The sequence below is a fragment of the Capra hircus genome, chromosome 29, assembly GCF_001704415.2.
Source record: "Capra hircus breed San Clemente chromosome 29, ASM170441v1, whole genome shotgun sequence".
Taxonomy (NCBI): Eukaryota; Metazoa; Chordata; class Mammalia; order Artiodactyla; family Bovidae; genus Capra; species Capra hircus.
The window spans coordinates 155382-174306 of NC_030836.1; the positions used below are offsets into that span (position 1 = coordinate 155382).

The window sequence follows — 18925 nt, forward strand, 5'->3', positions numbered from 1 at the left end:
TACAGTCCATGGAATTCTCCAGGCCAGAATACTGGAATGGGTAGCCATTCCCTTCTCCAGGGCATCTTCCCAACCCAGGGATCGAACGCAGGTCTCCTACATTGCAGGCGGATTCTTTACCAGCTGAGCCACAAGGGAAGCCCAAGAATACTGGAGTGAGTAGCCTATCCCTTCTCCAGCAGATCTTCCCAACCCAGAATCGAACCGGGGTCTCCTCCATTGCAGGTGGAGTCTTTACCAACTGAGCTATGAGGGAAGAAGGGAATGGCTACCCACTCCAGTATTCTGGCCTGGAGAATTCCAGGGACTATATAGTCTATGGGGTTACAAAGAGTTGGACATGACTGAGCGACTTTCACTTTTACATATAAACTACTATATATAAAATAGGTAAACAAGGTCCTCCTGTATATTCAACATCTTATAATAACCTATAATGGAAAAGAATTTGAAACATGTATGTACACATGGCTGAATCACTTTACTGTACCCCAGAAACACCACACTGCAAATCAAATAATACTTCAGTTAAAATATTTATATACACACAAAGAATTCTTAAAACTCAACAATAAGAAACAACTCAAAAAATGGGCTAAAGACCTTAACAGACACCTCCCCCAAGAAGATATGCAGATAGAAAATAAGCGTATGATACGATGTTCCGTATCATATGTCATCAGAGAAATAAACACTAAAACAACAAGATGCCAGTGCACGCCGTTAGAATGGCCACAGTCTGGAGCACAGCCAACACCGAACGCTGGTGAGGGTTGGCGCCACAGGGACTCTCGTTAGGTGCCGGGCAGAACGCAGAGGAGTACAATCACTTTGGAAACCAGTTTGGCCACTTTGCACAAAGCTGAACATACTGTATAGCAATCATGCTCCTTGGTATTTACCCCAAGGACCTGAAAACTCATGTCCACACAAAAACTCACATGTGGATGTTCATTATAGCTTTGTTCGTAACTGCCAAGACTCAGAATCAACTAAGATGTCCTTCAGCAGGTGACAGCATAAATAAACAGTGCTATGTCCAAACGATGGAATATTATTCCGTGTTAAAAAGAAATGGTTATCAAGCCATGAGAAGACATGGAGAAACCCTGACTGCATTTCACTGAGTGAGAGAAGCCAGTCTGAACATGCTACAAAGACTGTGTGATTCCAAGTCTATGACACTGAGGAAAAGACCAGACTATGGACTGTAAAAAAAAAAAAAAGTCAGTAGTTGCCAAGGGTTATATGGTAGAGGCTGAATAGGCAGAGTACAGAGGAATTTGAGGGTGGTGAAAATACTCCATGTAATACCATAATAATGGATATACAATATTATACATTTTTCCAAACCCACAGAATGTGTTATGAGGAAGTGTTGGTAGCAGAGAAGGTGGTGCATGTGTAGGGGCAGGGAGTATACGGCAAATCTTTGTACATTCCCCTCAGTTTCGCTGCAAAACTAACACTGTTCTGAAAAAGTAAAAGTCTTAAGGCTTCCCTGGTGGCTCAGATGGTGGTAAGGAATCTGCCAGCAATACGGGAGACCAGGGATCAATCCCTGGGTTGGGAAGATCCCCTGGAGAAGGAAATGGCAACCCACTCCAGTACTCTTGCCTGGAAAATTTCCCAGAGGAGCCTGGTGGGCTACAGTCCAAGGGGTTGCAAAGAGTCGGAGACAACTGAGCGACTTCACTTTCACTTAAGACTTCCCTGTGGTCCAGTAAAGACTCCACGCTTTCAACGCAGGAGCCACAAGTTCAATCCTGGGTTGGGGAAGTAAGATCTCACATGCCGGGTGGCGCAGCCAAATTTAAAAACTAAATTAAAAATAAAAATACTAATACATGTGCATGTGTGTATACGCACAGCAACTATTAATACCAGTCCTCAGGACAGCAGGGGAGGGAAGAGATTGGGAGCAGCTGCCTTGGTGCAGAGGCGAGAAGCAGCATTTCCCTCCGGACACCAACCCTGCTGGCTGTTCACCTGCAGGGCCTAGGCCAGAGCCTCCCGGAGCTTCAGCGTCTCCCAGGCCCCGGCAGACAGAGCTTTCTGTCTGAGAGGCTCCTGGGGCCCACTCGGGGCCAGGCTTCAAAGACACCATGGAGCCCAGAGCACAGCCTCTGAATGTGGCCAACTCGGGGCCCTCCCCAACTAGCTCCAGCATCCCAGCACAACCAAAGGCATCCGGCATGCCAGCAGAGCTCCCAGTAACAGCTCCTGAGAAACGTTGGTGACCCATGTGCTCCTACATGAAGCCCCACAGTGAGTCCAAGACACATGCGACAATCCCCGTCCTCCAAGGGCACAGTCAGTGATCCTGAACTTAACCGTGACAGCCCCTGACTAGTCTCTCCACGTCTCCATTCCAGTCTCCGCAAAGTATCTGAGGTGAGATTTTCAAATGCATATCTGACTATGTCACTCATAACAAAAAGCCCTCCAATCACTCTGGATAAACTCCAAAATCCAAATCCCAAGAGGCCCTCCTCGAGAGGAGCCCTGCTCACCTCTCTAACCTACCACTAGTCCTTTCCTCCCACTCAGCAGGCCCCAGGAACACTGGGCCTCTCCATTCTCCAAGAATCCATGTCCTTTCCCCCCTCAAAGCCTCACACGCGCTCACCAACAACTTGGCCACATGTCTCTTCCTTAGAAGTCATTCTCCAATGTCCCTGTCTGGGCAACGCTTCTCCAACAGCACTTGTTCCAAAGCACGTATCACAGCCAGAAGCCTGCAATTATTAGGAAAGCATCTTTTCTGCCAGGCTGCAAGCACTAGGACACGTCTGCCTCCTTTGTGACTAGGACACGTCTGCCTCCTTCACTGACAGGTCCTGAACGCAAAGCAGCGCTCAGCGAGTAAGTGAGGCATGTGAAGGAGGATGTGAGTGAACGGACACCAAGATGAGAAGGTGAGAAAGAGTAAGATGGTAAGACAAGGTGTGAACTCTAGTGCCGGAACCAGAAGGGAACCGGAGGGCGTGTAACAGCTAATTTTAGTCCAGCGTCTTCACATCATAAGGGATGAAACTGAGTCAGAGTGGCAGGCCTTCTGGTCACTTATGCACCCACAGCTGCTCCTTTCCGGTAAGCAAGAAGGGCTGGAAAGGGGTTCCATCAGTTCTTCTGTGCTCAGTCGTGCTCAACTCTTTGCAGCCCCCTGGACTATAGCCCAGGCTCCTCTGTCCATGGAATTTTCCAGACAAGAATCCTGGAGTGAGATGCCACTTCCTACTCCAGGAGATCTTCCCAACCTAGGATCTCTTGTGTCTCCTGCACCAGCAGAATTCTTTACCACTAGTGCCAACTGGGAAGCCCCTCAACTGTTCAAAATGTATCATTTTTCTATTCTGGAATTCACTTCAGTTCAGTTCAGTTGGTCAGTCGTGTCTAACTCTTTGTGACCCCATGAACTGCAGCACGCCAGGCCTCCTTGTCCATCACCAACTCCTGGAGTTTACCCAAACCCATGTCCACTGAGTCGGTGATGCCATCCAACCATCTCATCCTCTGTCATCCCCTTCTCCTCCTGCCCTCAATCTTTCCCAGCATCAGGGTCTTTTCAAATGAGTCCGCTCTTTGCATCAGGTGACCAAAGTATTGGAGTTTCAGCTTCAGCATCAGTCCTTCCAATGAACACCTAGGATTGATCTCCTTTAGGATGGACTGGTTGGATCTCCTTGCAGTCCAAGGGACTCTCAAGAGTCTTCTCCAACACCACAGTTCAAAAGCATCAATTCTTCGGCACTCAGCTTTCTTTATAGTCCAACTCTCACATCCATACATGACTACAGGAAAAACCATAGCCTTGACTAGATGGACCTTGGTTGACAAAGTAATGTCTCTGCTATTGAATATGCTATCTAGGTTGGTCATAACTTTCCTTCCAAGGAGTAAGTGTCTTTTAACTTCATGGCTGCAGTCACCATCTGCAGTGAATTCACTTCAATATGTGCAAAAAAAGAAAAAAGGAGAACATAAAGGCTTAGAGTGTTTACAGACACTCAAAACGAACAAAGCCTTATTAAGAAGAATATCAAGACTATCAGCTCCTGGATTCTCTTCTCACCTAGGAACTTGGGAATGGAAGGCAGGAAAGTCACAGGTAGCATCACCCAGACTCATGTAAGCTGAGCCTCCAGCACCTGTCTGAATAGCGCCCAAATCTGTATGATTGCTGGAGAGAAGTGTGAGGCCTGTCTCTGCTTTGCTGGCTGTTCACAGCACTAGAAAGTACCTTCAGATTGTAGAAGCTTATGTCACTGGTTTTAGAGTCAACCAACATGTACTGAACACAAACCAATACAGGTATATGGGCCAGGCTCTTTCCATAAATTACCTCATTTGATAGCCTGGCTATCTGTTTTGCAAAATAAACCTGGTCAGAGAGGAGAGGTGAAACTTGCCAAGAAAGGGTACAGCAAATAAGCATACCCCGCCGCTGAAAAGTTACCCTTCCATACTGCAGTTATAAAAACTTTGAGAATCCATATTTGATCATCAATGATAGAGTAGATGTTAAAAATAAAAAAAGATTTTTGTATGTAGACAAAAAAAAGACCCTGAATAGCCAAAGCAGTCCTGAGAAAGAAGAATGGAGCTGGAGGAAGCAACCTTCCTAACTTCAGACTATACTACAAAGCTACAGTCATCAGAACAGTATGGCACTGGTGCAAAAACAGAAATACAGACCAATGGAGCAAGACAGAAAGCCTAGAGATAAATCCATGCACCTATGGGCACTTTATTTTTGACAAAGGAGGCAAAAATATACAATAGAGAAAAGACAGTCTCTTCAGCAAGTAATGCTAGGAAAACTGGTCAGCGACAAGTAAAAGAATGAAATTAGGACACTTCCTAATACCATACACAAAAAATAAACTCAAAATGTATTACAGACCTAAATGTAAGACCAGAAGAATATAGGCAGAACACTCTTTGACATAAATCACAGCAAGATCCTCTATGACCCACCTCCTAGAGTAATGGAAATAAAAACAAAAATAAACAAATGGGACCTAATTAAACTTAAAAATCTTTACACAATGAAGGAAACTATGTTGTTGTTCAGCTGCTAAGTCGTGTCCAACTCTTTGTGACTTCGTGGACTGCAGCATGCCAGGCTTCCCTGTCCTTCACTATCACCCTGAGTTTGCTCAAGTTCATGTCCACTGAGTCAGTGATGCTATCTCACCATCTCATCCTCTGCCACCCTCTTCTCCTTTTGCCTTCAGTCTTTTCCAGCATCAGGATCTTTTCCAATGAGTCAGCTCTTCACATCAGATGGCCAAAGTACCGGAATTTCAGCTTTAGCATCAGTCCTTTCAATGAATATTCAGGGTTGATTTCCTTTAGAATTGACTAGTTTGATCTCCTTGCAGTCAAAGGAACTCTCAAGAATGTTCTAAAGCACCACAGTTCAAAAGCATCAATTCTTAGGTGCTCAGCCTTTTTTTATGGTCCAACTCTCACATGTGTATATGACAACAAGAAAAACCATAGCTTTGACTATATGGTCCTTTGTTGACAAAGTGATGTCTTTGCTTTTTAATACACTGTTTAGGTTTTTCATAGCTTTCCTTCCAAGAAGCAAGTATCTTCTAATTTCACAGCTGCAGTCACCATCTACTTACAGGGAACTATAAGCAAGGTGCAAAGACAACCCTCAGAATGGGAGAAAATAGCATATGAAACAACTGACAAAGGATTAATTTTCAAAATATGCGAGCAGCTCATGCAACTCAATACCAAAAAACAAACATCCCAATCAAAAAGTAGGCAGAAGACCTAATCAGACATTTCTCCAAAGAAGACATACAGATGGCTAATAAACAGATGAGAAGATTCTCAACACTGCTCATTAATAGAGAAATGAAAATCAAAACTATGATGAGGTAACATCTCACACCCGTCAGAATGGCCATCATCAAAAAGTCTACAAATAATAAATGCTGGAGCGGATGTGAATAAAAGGGAACACTCTTACACGGCTAGTGGGAATCAAAACTGATACAGCCACTATGGAGAACAGCGCGGAGATTCTTTTAAATAAACTAGGAATAAAACTACCATGCTGCTGCTGCTGCTGCCGCTCAGTTGCTTCAGTTGCTTTCGTGTCTGACTCTTTGAGACCCTATGGACTCCAGCCCATCAGGCTCTTCTGTCCATGGAATTCTGCAGGCAAGAATACTGGAGTGGGTTGCCATGACCTCCTCCAGGGGATCTTCCCAACCTAGGGATCAAATCTAGGTGTCCTGTATTGCAGACTGATTCTTTACAATGAGCCACCTGGGAAGCCCATTAAAACTACCATATAACCCAGCAATCCCACTACTGGGCAACAGCCTGGGGAAACCATATACATGCATCCCAATGTTCACTGCAGCACTATGTACAACAGCTAGGAAATGGAAGCAACCTAGACGCCCATTGATACATGAAAGGACAAAGAAGTTATGGAATGTATGCATAATGGAATATTACTCAGCTATAAAAAGGAACGCATTTGAGTCAGTTCTAACGGACAGGGAGGGCCGGTGTGCTACAGTCCATGGGGTCATAAAGAGTCAAACATGACTGAGCGACTGAGTTGAACTGAACTGATTGGGGGTGGATGAACCTAGAGCCTATTATACACAGTGAAGTAAGTCAGAAAGAGAAAGACAAATATCATGTATTAACGCATATATAAGTACTGATGATCCCACTTGCAGGGCAGTGGGCATAACAGACTTTTGGACACAAAGGAGGGGGTGGGATGATTTGAGAGAGCAGCACTGAAACAAATAATTACCATACATAAAAGAGATAGCCAGTGGGAATTTGCTGTATGATGCAGGGAACCCAAAGCTCCTACTTTGTGACAACCAAGAGAGGTGGGATGGGGAGGGAAGAGGAGAGAGGGCATCTATATATGCCTATGGCTGATTCATGCTGATGTATGGCAGAAACCACCAGAATATTGTAAAGTAATTATCCCCTAATTCAAAATTAAAAGAAGATTTCTTAAAGACATCTTTATATTTCCTGAAAAATTATACTTGCTCATTTTGCTACTTAGTTAAGCAGGAAACAGTGGAAACAGTGTCAGACTTTATTTTTGGGGGGCTCCAAAATCACTGGAGATGGTGACTGCAGCCATGAAATTAAAAGACTCTTACTCCTTGGAAGAAAAGTTATGACCAACCTAGATAGCATATTCAAAAGCAGAGACATTACTTTGCCAAGAAAGGTCCGTCTAGTCAAGGCTATGGTTTTTCCAGTGGTCATCTATGGATGTGAGAGCTGGACTGTGAAGAAGGCTGAGCGCCGAAGAACTGATGCTTTTGAACTGTGGTGTTGGAGAAGACTCTTGAGAGTCCCTTGGACAGCAAGGAGATCCAACCAGTCCATTCTGCCCTGGGATTTCTTTGGAGGGAATGATGCTGAAGCTGAAACTCCAGTACTTTGGACATCTCCTATGAAGAGCTGACTCACTGGAAAAGACTCTGATGCTGGGAGGGATTGGGGGCAGGAGGAGAAGGGGAGGACACAGGATGAGATGGCTGGATGGCATCACTGACTCGATGGACGTGAGTCTGAGTGAACTCCGGGAGTTGGTGATGGACAAGGAGGCCTGGCATGCTGCAATTCATGGGGTCGCAAAGAGTCAGACACGACTGAGTGACTGAACTGAGCTGAACTAAGCGGGAAACAGGGCTCAGAAGGGAAACAGCTTATTTTTAACTTTTTAGCTTTGAAAAAAAAAAAAGATAAAGCGAGACTGTGGAAGGAAATATTTCATAAGCTAATAATAACAAACTGAGACCTGATACTCTCTAGGACCAAGCACTCCAGACCAGAAGGCAATGGAGAATCGCCTGGAGACAGAGCAGCCTCTGGACACTGCTAATAGAGGACAGACCCGAGCTGCGAGTTATGAAATCCCAGGACACGCCGGGAACCAGAGACTGGAACAGTGAGGTGCCATTTTGTCTGTTTTTGTTTGTTTTTATTTTTAACTCTAACAAAGCAGACTTTGTGTGTACTTTTTTAAGATTTTTTTTTTATTTTAAAAAACGTATTTATTCTTGGCTGTGCTGGGTCTTGCTTTGCACGGGCTTTCTCTACATCAGCAGCCAGGCTTCTTCTCCCGCGGTCGTGGCGGCCCCTCCTGCTGCAGCGCCCAGGCTCTCAGTGCTCTCAGCCCCAGACCCTCAGTACCCAGACCCTCAGCACCCGGACCCTCTGCACCCAGACTCTCAGCTGAAACGCTCAGGCTGCCCCACAGGGTGTGAGCTCTGACCAAACCAGGAATCGAGCTGGCATCCCCCTGCACTGGCAGGAGGATTCCCAACCACTGGATCACCAGGAAAATCCCCAGTGTTTTGTTTTTTTTTTTTAATTGAAGTAGAGTTGATGTGTCAGAGAAGGCAATGGCATCCCACTCCAGTACTCTTGCCTGGAAAATCCCTTCGACGGAGGAGCCTGGTGGGCTGCAGTCATGGGGTTGCTAAGAGTCGGACACGACTGAGCAACTTCACTTTCACTTTTCACTTTCATGCATTGAAGGAAATGGCAAGCCACTCCAGTGTTCTTGCATGGAGAATCCCAGGGATGGTGGAGCCTGGTGGGCTGCCGTCTATGGGGTTGCATAGAGTCGGACACGACTGAAGCGACTTAGCAGCAGAGTTGATGTGTGAGATGCGATTTCCATCAACAGAATGAGAAACTGAAAGCTTACTCGGTAGCAGGAAGGAAGTGGGGAAGGGGCTGTTCCCTACATTCTGACGGGTGTAGACAGAGCTCTGAAGGGCAACTGGAAGGGTCTTGTGAACATGTAACGTGCACATCTCATGTGGTGCTAGCCGCAAACAACTCTTTGTCCCCAGAGAATGTTTCTCAAAGTGGGGTCCAGAACCTCAGACTCTAGAAGCAAGTTCATGATGTGAACCTGCTTCTCATAATATTACTAAATTGTTACCTACCTTCTTAATCTCATTCTCTCATATGTTCAATAGTGCTTCCAGAAGCTACTGACTTGGCGTATCACTGTGCAATGAATGAGGTGCAGGCAGTGGTCTGTGGTCTTCAAGTGAGCCAGACATTAAGGAGACTTGCAAAACTGGGAACCAATGCCACTCTTCTTGCTAAGCTTTTGTTTTTAAACTTATTTTTTCATAAAATATATGTTAACATGTAATGGGCTTGTATTTTAAATTAACAAATATTTTAAAAATCTCTCAGTTTTAATTGCTAATGCGATACTGATGGATATAACCTACAAACAAAAGCTCTTTGGAAATCCTCAATAAAATTTAGTAAGAGTATAAAATATAAAAGTGTCCTGAGACCAAAAAGTCTGAGAACCACTGCCCTAGAGAAACACGTTTTGCATGAGGAAGCACATCCAAGGATGCTCACTGAACCACTATTTGCAGTAGAAAAAAGTGGAATGAACCTACATGTCCCTTAACAGAAAGGTTAAGTGAACTAAGGTATAGTCATACAATGGAAAATTACAGGCAACTAAAAAGAATGAGGCAGACCTACACATAGACACCAAAATATCTCTGGGACACATTATAGACAAACGAGCAAATGACATAATATTTTGTTACAAATTTAACTCTGATAAAATGCTAAATATTATCAGAGTTTTCCATAGGAACATTGAGCAGTGTAAAAGGATTCACAGTAAACAGTAATAGTAGTTACCTCTAGGAAAGAGACCAAGATTGGGGTATGCTTTTATTAAAAAAAAAAAAAAAAAAAAAAAGGCAGAGTATTAATTTCCTCTTGCTCTGAACTTTAACACAAACATACAGACACATGGCAAATTAAAACTATCTGGGTAGTCCCCTCCACCAGCACAGCAGCAGAATGGTGGGTTATCTACTCGAGAGCATCTCAGGGCAGATGCACTGCTCCCAGTCTATCTCATTAGCATGAGTCCACGGAGAATGTCTTCATCCTTCATACTGACTATTCACCACGTTCTGAGCCTATTTGGAAGCTGTAATTTTCTCAAAGCATTTCCAATTTGTTTATCCCATCCTTAGCCACCCAGCTTCTCTCAATCACAAAGATAGTAATAGCAACAATCAAAATATGAAATGAGGGACTTCCCTGGTGGTCCAGTGGTTAAGAATCTGCCTTGCAATGCAAGGGACCCAGGTTCAATCCCTCGTTGGGAAACTAAGATCCCGCATGCCGCGGGGCAACTAAGTCCCCCACTACAAGATATGCCACAACTAAGATTTGATGCAGCCAAATAAATAATTAATCAAAAGGCAAAAACAAAGAAGTGAAAGTAAATTTAATGAGCCCCCAAATGTAGAAGTTTGTCAGGTAACTTGACAAATTCCCAGTAATGATCCCCTTCCTATAATTCTGTAGAAGTATATTTTGAGGAATTTATCTACTAAAGATGTAACAAGCTGTACAGGCAAGTCAGTCACTTTGTCTGTTGCTTGTCAATTTCCCGGTTTATTTCTAGATGTAAGGAGATACCTGGGTAAATGAGATACATAAAATCATACACTCTGGAAACCAGGAGCAAGGGGACCCTCCTAACTGCTGGAAGATTCAACAACAAATGATCTTTACAGAGAGCAACCAGCCATTTAAGTCTAGAATCCCGAAAATGTTTCCATACTTTGTAATTAGATTTATACACAATTTGCTGAAATACTGAGACCTTTAGTTCAGAGGTTTCTGTTGGTTACTACGAGTGAAATGACACAGAACATACAAGACATACAAGAGACAGACAGGACACCACTCGGCCAGAGGAACAACTGGGCAGACTAATTGCCGTTTATTATCATAAAGCCCTCCTTAGGCAGAATTCCAGACTGCAAGAATAAGCCTTTTCAGTACAGTGCAGGTGCATACATGTTATCGTATAGCAAAGGGGAGTGAAATCTCTGTCTACTGAAGAGTCTGCCCAAAGCCCTCATCTCCTTCTTATCACAAGAAGGGAATGCTCCCTTGTTTGCAAGGGACCATTAAACACAAGGCTGTGTCCAGACTCTTTGGCAGAACGCCTCGCATGCAAGGACGCTCAGCCTGAGCAGAGAGACCCGTTTGCAGGCACATCTCTGCTACCCTATTAACCCTTCAGTTTATGTTCAGGAGTGTTCCTCACATTGCTGTTTGTATTAGCAAAAAATTGCAAGAGGGTTCAATTTCCATACACCTTTTTAATGTTTACTTTGGTAGCCAACAGAAGGCAAGTTTGTCAGATTTAAGAATGAGGTAAAATCACCCGAAATGAAGTCTGGTTTTTCAAAAGCAGAATACAAGTTGTCAGCTATGTATATAAAATAAAGAGTTCGGGGAAACATACAAAGATTTGACAGGGGTTACCTCAGTGTTGTAACAGTGCTGGAATTACTGCTCTGTTCTACATTGCCCATGTTTTCTACAGGAAGTCATATCTTTATAATCAGATAAATATACACATATGTAAACGGCCTTTGAGAAAAAGGAGTGCAAGCTTTAGAGAGGATGAATAAGTGGGAAGAATCCCCCCTGTGCTAACACATACCCTGTGCCCCACACTTTCTCTCCCGGAAGCCGACGTCCCAGCTGCCTCCAGGCACCCCCAAGGGACATAGCTGAGCCCAGCTCACTCAGCTGGGGCACAGTGCTCCCAAACTGCACCCCTGCTCTGGACCAAACTCACTGCCCCAGGTAGGGGTTTGAGAAGAAAGCACTCCAAGGAAGCAACATGCAGAGGAAGGGTGGGTGTTCGAATGGTTTCTAAAAGGATGTTGCCAATCTAAATCTAGACTCTGCAAAGATTTCAAGACATATGCTCAGCTTTTGCTAAGGACAGGAGTTTCATCTGTTTCGAAATAATAGAGTTTTCCCCCCCACAACTTCATCTTCTTTTCGCATTTTCATTTCTCTTTGGAAAAGAGAAAGGGATTTGAAAATAATTAAATATAGATCTAAGTCACTGAGTTCTTTAAAGTCAGGGAACAATGGGCACTGAGACAGAACAAATGCTACTGGGGTAAATTCTGTTAATTTTTAAAATCGATCCCATCATGACTAAATGTTTGCTTATAATCCATCAGTTCACATTCTTTGGTCTACTACTGTTACTCCAGTTCTCTCCGATGACATTATACAGAGTTTTCAAATATTTTTGATGGTGATTTTTTTCTTTTTTAAGGCAAACTCTTTCAAGATACATAAAATCCTGTCTTACAGACAACAGAATAACACTCAGGATCCCAAAATGCTAGAATCCTACTGGCATCTTTAATGATTCCATTCCTTTACAAACTCCACTGAATGCCTACTATGTATCAAGTTTTGTGCTGGACACTAGGGATAGTGCAGTCAACCCCACAGAGGATAAATGGTCCCGGACCCCAGTGAACTTACAGTCTGGTAGGGAGACAGCATTAAACAAACAATTATGAAAATAATTAACAAATTGGAACTTGGGGTAAGTGCTTAGATAGAAACACTGTGCTTTGAGAACACATCAGAAAAGTCCATGGAAACTTGCAACCTTACTCCTGAAAGAGGCGATTTCTTCCTTAAAATGGGGAACACATCAAAATTCCTCTTCCCCTCTTCTGAGTCATATTTAGAGGGAGCTGGAGCTGGAGGGTACACAGGCGCATTGACTTTTACTTGAAATAGTAACTCAGGAATTCAGAACTCTCCTGGAGAATGGCTCCATCTTTCTGGGAACTTTTTTTCCTTTCAATGATGGGCGGGGGGCAGCTGTTACAGAGATTTATGTACCAACAAGCCTGATGTGTAATCATGGAAAATGAGGAAGAACCTACACACACATCCCTAGGAAAATGATTGGGTGAACTATGGCAAGAACATTTCACCCTATGGAGTATCTCTGCTAAGTCGCTTCAGTCGTGTCCAACTCTGTGCAACCCCATAGACAGCAGCCTGCCAGGCTCCGCCGTCCCTGGGATTCTCCAGGCAAGAACACTGGAGTGGGTTGCCATTTCCTTCTCCAGTGCATAAAAGTGAAAAGTGAAAGTGAAGTTGTTCAGTCGTGTCTGACTCTTCAAGACCCCATGGACTGCAGCCCACCAGGCTCCCCTATCCATGGGATTTTCCAGGCAAGAGTACTGGAGGGGGGTGCCATTGCCTTCTCTGATCTCTGTCTGCCTGTCTATTAAAAAACAGTGAGATGACATTTCAGTACTGACACAGAAGGCTCTCCATATCATACTGAGTTGGAAAGTGCAGACCACCATGACGTGACTCAGTCTGGTTTAAAAAAATGTCTAAACTTTGTATTTCAGCTGTACACAGTGTCCATGGTGGTCACCTGTAACACACGAGGAAGGCTTATAAATCCTTTTGCCTGAGAAGGTATGTAGGTACTATCTGAACAATAAAAATACCAAAAAGAAAAAAAAATTAACACAGAAAAACATGTATGTATCAGTAGCCTCTCTGGACAGCAGGCATCCTTCTCGAAGGGGACCAGGATGCACCCCTGGTGTTTTGGCTTAAACTGTGAGTTGAGGATGTGCTGTTTTGGGACCTTTGCCCTGAGACCCTATATTCGCCCACTCTTAGAGACACACCAGAAAAGAACAATCAGCTGTGCCACCCACTGCACACTGAAGGCAGCCTGAACACATTCCCAAAGGTGTGCCTACACACAGCCACAGAAGAGCGGATGACAGAGCTACCGACTCAGCTGGAGAAAACACAAGGGGAGCTGGGCACTAACAGCTCTGCAAGAGGCTGCAGCTCCCTGTCCCCTGGCCACCCTGGGGCTGGCCCAGCACCCGCCCGGGAATGACAGCAGCAGAGAAGGCTAACCCCGAGAGACCGCGTCCCTACATCCAGAACCACAGGAGCCCACCGGGAAGGCAGCGGGGGCGGGGGGGGGAGGCAGGCTCCCTGGGCAGGCCAGACGCCTTCCCCAGGGTCTAGCGGTTGCCCCTGCTGCTCATCTGGTCCGGCCAGACCGGGACCAGGCAGCCAGCATCCTGGAAGGACACAGGGACTCCACCCTCCCAGCGTCTCCCAAGGCACCAGGCTGGGGCTCCAGAGTCAAAGCAGACTCCAAGGGAGGACACCTCGGCCTCAGGTCACGTACAGCCCTAGGCCAAGGGCACTGGAGACCCAGCAAAAGACCCCAAGAGCACAAATCCCATTCAGAGTCTGGTCTGTTGAAAAGTAGCATGCTTAGGGAATCAGTTTCTTCAATGCTTGAGATAAATACTCCTAGAATCCATGCTTCACTTCAGAGCGTGAAGGCCATGTAGCCCAATTATGCTTGTATTCTACGCAGAGCTGTCACTCTGCTATTTCCTAAACTCTTTCTAGATACAGAAATACACAGAGATAGGGAGATAGTCAGGGTGACAGATGCTGTACCTCTAGAGGCATCTGCAAAGGTGTGTTAGAAATGAGGGTCCTTTTGTGGCACAGAACTCTGACCCCCTGCACCTGCCATATGGCGATAGTCGTGTGTTCTCCAAGCCACACAGAATGACACTCAACTGCCTGAGCCATACAGATCAACACTCAACCGCCTTCCACAGAGCCTTCGACATCAAACAGATTCTCCCTTCCCCCAAAAGTGCTATAAAAGGGAATTTGAGGTATTTGCAGTACATCCTATGCTTGTAAGTCAGGTGAGGCAACCGGTGCCTCCACTCTGACCGTATCCTGCAGTACTGTTATCAGAGAGGGACCTCAGGGAGGGAACCAGAACTGACCTCACCAAGGCAGCCCTTATATTATTAAATGACACGGGGACCCAGCAACAAGGAAGTCTCCCCATACTAGGGACCCTTCACCTCGAGCTCGTGAATTCCAGGTTGGGACCTGGCCGCTACAACCTCGATCCTGACTTGGGCTTCTGACCTAGACACGGAGGCCTGGCCTCCCTCCCTGGATGCCCCTCCCCGCCTCAGCCCAGCCATTCTCCAAGGGCGGACCCAGGAGAGCTCTCTCACATGCTCCTGCATTTCTTTCACCGCATCTTAATTGAGCACTTGTTGTATACAAGACATGATGCAAGGCAAGGGGAGAGAAAAAGTGAGAGCTGAAAAAAACGCGGTCAGTGCCGAAAACGTGGTCAGTGCCGACAGCCTCTTCTCTGGCTCCCATCGCGCAGTCTTACCAGCCCAGAGTCACAGTCAAATTTAAACCGTCTTCTGCTGTGCACCAGTTAGTGTGGAATCGGGGGTTTTTTGTCCCCCTACCCAGCTTACCCTCTCAGGGAGCCAGGCATGCAATGCTTTAGAAGAGCTGAGCAAAGTATCAGGCTTAACTAGACCAGGGGCCTATTTTAATTCTTACATCAATCCAACATCAGCAGCTCACCTTGCAAAAGTCTTTAAAACTCTCCAGCCACAACTCAGAAATTAAATGATTCTCCTAGCAACTCCCTCCGGAATGGCTCTGCTTGTAATTCCGGCCGTCGCAGGGCAGGCAAGACCAATGAGCAATGACAGCTCCAGGTTGCTGCAAAGGCCGCCAGTGTGCCCTCCACCGTGCCTGTGGGCACAGCCCCGCTCTGCCCTTCCACACCACATCACCTCTGTGATGACCCACAAACGCTGGACAGATGGCTAGGCAGAGCCCCTTCTGCTCCCACCTCCCAGAGCGTGCAGGACCCCACCAGACCAGACCCACACACTCTTTCCTGTACCTCTTCTCTCCTCTCTTAAGTTTGTCCTCTGGCTTTGTCTAATGTCATCCCTGGTCCTGCCTTCCTCCTCTCGAATGTCCTGAATCTCTCAGTATACAAGAGTCTTCTGACAGCTTCACCCAAGCTCCTGCCACCTGGTGCTCAGAGCTTAACACTGCCCTGTCATTGAATCACACACTGCTGAACCACCTTACCTCCAGCAAGTCTGTTCCTGTGCCCAGCTGGATGGTAAACTCCTACAGTGCGGGGAGAGGACCACACCTCAAACTCCTTCAACCCACCCCCCGCCCGTTAAAAAGAAACAGCAAAAGCTCAGCCTCCCACTGGGTAAACCTATCCAAAATAAACGCCTTTCAGACAGCCCATCAGTTAGAAGGGGCAGACAGCACTCTTTAAGAGTCTCTGGAATACGTGGGCTAGAGGTAAGGTTTGATCACAGATGGTACCCAGCTCCTGGCATCAGATGGCTGCTCCCCCATGGCAGAGCCCACATCTCCCCAACTCCTGGGTCCTCAGCACCCAGCACTGGGTCCTCAGGAAACATTCACTGAAGGGACAGATCATCTCCAGAATCCACGCTACACTGTGGTTTTCCTTTCTCCCGGAAGCCTCAGCTCACAGGAAGGCAGAGGGAAAGCTTCGACTATCAATGCCTGCCCAATGACAAGGAAAACTGAAGACTGCTTTTCGAAATGAATTTGGTGACTTCCTACCAAGTTGAACAATTCTGTGGTGCAGATCACAAAATCAAGCTCACTGTAACCTTTTGCTAACCAACTCTTCCCTCAACTTCACTACTTCTGTCAATATGACTCTCCAATCACTAGGCCTTCAGCCTTTCCGTTATCTCTGATCAGTTCGGCCCTTTGGGGCCTCTGGAAAGCTATACACCCAACAGCGTGGCTCCTTGCTCCTGGAAACCTCCCATCCTTTCCCTTCTAGTCGTGGGGCCCACACTCACAGGAGACCTCAACTGATTCCGAATCTTTATGGCATCATTCCTAGCTCTAACCTCCTCCCCTTCACAGACCTTACACACTGCTGCTGCTAAGTTGCTTCAGTCATGTCCTCTGTGCGACCCTGTAGACGGCAGCCCACCAGGCTCCGCCATCCCTGGGATTCTCCAGGCAAGAACACTGGAGTGGGTCGCCATTTCCTTCTCCAATGCATGAAAGTGAAAAGTGAGAGTGAAGTCGCTCAGTCGTGTCCCACTCTTAGCGACCCCATGGACAGCAGCCCACCAGGCCCCTCGGTCCTTGGGATTTTCCAGGCAAGAGTACTGGCGTGGGGTGCCATTGCCTTCTCCAGACCTTACACACTGCCCTCAGCCTATTACTTATTAAGTGCTGTTTTCAGCTAGTCCAGCCTCTACTCAAATCATAACTTTTCACTTTTTAAACCAAGTCTTCTGTTCTCACTGACTCAGGCCCATATTCACTCTCATATGTCAGAAACCCTGACCAATCCTTCAGCCTCAGCGAGGATACTCTCTAGCTGAGTCTGTCCTTCCAGGAACTGGGCCTTCTCGGCCATTTCAAAATCTTGGCAGAAGTGTCAATTCTGCTTATCCACATCCCACACACGGGCAGAGGCTCAGGGCCAGCCCAGCTTCTCACACAAGCTTTCCCCATCCTTCAGCCCACTGGCCACCTCCGCTCCACAGAGCTGTGTAAAGCCTCACAGGCTGCCTTCCTGTTGACTCAAACACTCTCCCCCCCACCCCACCCCCACCCCGCCCCCGCCAAAGTCAGAACAGCTGGTAAGGAAGACCAGCTGCTTCGTAGCCACGTGATCCTGCCCAGCCCACCAGACTTTCAGAATCTCACAGAACTGTTGCTATAACACATGAGAATTTACATGAAGGCGATTCATTCATCTCACATTCCAAAAAGACCATCCAGGTAGAGGATCTGGATATCCTTCTAATACTGGCCAAGAGCAGTTATTTCCCATCATTCACAACCCTGCAGCTGCTGTCTCAGTACACATTAATTTAATGTAAGACAAGGGAGAAAGCACTTTGATTGGGGTACTTTTTCTCATATCCTCCATTTAGACACTAAGGAGCTTCCCTGATACAAATTTTGGGTGACTGCAGAAATGCGGGCGTGGAGGGGAGAGGAGACATTTGTTCCAGGCAAATCTAGTGACAACGGCGCCCGTCTTAGGAGTGAGGCTTGAACACTAAGCCACAGCCAGCAGCAGGCACTGACTGGGCACATTGCCAGTAAGCCATCAGAGGGCAGCAGGGAACAGGCGAACTGGGGAGTGGGACACGAGCAAGGTCCACGGTTCGGGGAGGCGGGGAGCACGTGGACAAAGGATGCTTCAGACCATCAAATCTGGCTACCTTCCTTCCCAACGTGCATATGCCCTTGACAACGGCGAGCACCGCCAGGGGCGCGCGGTAAAATCACTTCCAGCCAGAAACCAGGGCACCTCTGATAACGCCGGCCCAGCCCGCCCCGATCCCGCCAGCCCCGGACCTCACCAATGGAGATTTCTTGCGCGAAAGCCAGCGAGATGAGCAGGAGAGGCAGGCCCACAGCGATGCACGTGACCATCTTGTCCACGGCTAGCTCCAGCCGCAGCCCCTTAAACTTGGGTTCCGAGGGCTCCTTCAGCAGGAAGTCCGAGAAGACATACTCGGTGGCAAGGTGCGCAATGGCCATCGCTGCGGCGCGCCGGGCTGGGCCGGGCAGGTTCGCGAGGCAGGCCTGCGGACTGCCGGCGTGGGGAGGGCGGTGCGGCGCCTTCGCCCGTCACCAGCCCAGCCCGCGGGTTTCGCTTTCCCTTTGCCGGCTCCCCGGTGGCTCCCACATTCCGCCGGTCTTTGCACCGTGATGCGCCACAGCCATTTTCTCCCGGCGCCTGGCCTGGAGTGTCCCGGGGCTGCTCCGCGGGCACGGGAGCCCGGGTCGCGCCCGCTCCTCCACCGCAGGCCGGGGCGCAGCCACCCCGGCAGGTCCCCGGGCTCCGCGCCGCCGCCGCGCGCCCGAGGGCGAGAGTCCGCGGCGAAACAAAGCACGAGCCGCGCCGCGAGGCCCCGCGCGCGCTCTCGGCCCGCCCCGCGCGCGCTCTCGGCCCGCCCCGCGCGCGCTCTCGGCCCGCCCCGCGCGCGCTCTCGGCCCGCCCCGCGCGCGCTCTCGGCCCGCCCCGCGCGCGCTCCCGGAACCTCGGAGGAGAGCGAGCGCCGAGGGAGCGCGGTGTTTCCGGGAGCCGGGGGGCGCGGTGAGCGCGGCAGCGCCCGCAACCCTGGGAAAGGGGCGTCCGGGC

At 47.6% G+C, this 18925-nt stretch overlaps 1 protein-coding gene across 2 annotated transcripts in view; it reads right to left on the minus strand.

The window, feature by feature from the left end:
• Positions 1–18723, minus strand: part of PANX1 (pannexin 1) — a 55603-nt gene extending 36880 nt beyond the window's left edge. For both annotated transcript variants that reach the window (XR_001917505.1, XM_013975740.2), the window contains exon 1: positions 18141–18723. Coding sequence is in view for 1 of the 2 variants with exons in the window: in XM_013975740.2 (XP_013831194.2) it covers positions 18141–18321 (181 nt within the window). In the remaining variant the exon portion in view is untranslated. The remainder of the gene's footprint in view (positions 1–18140) is intronic.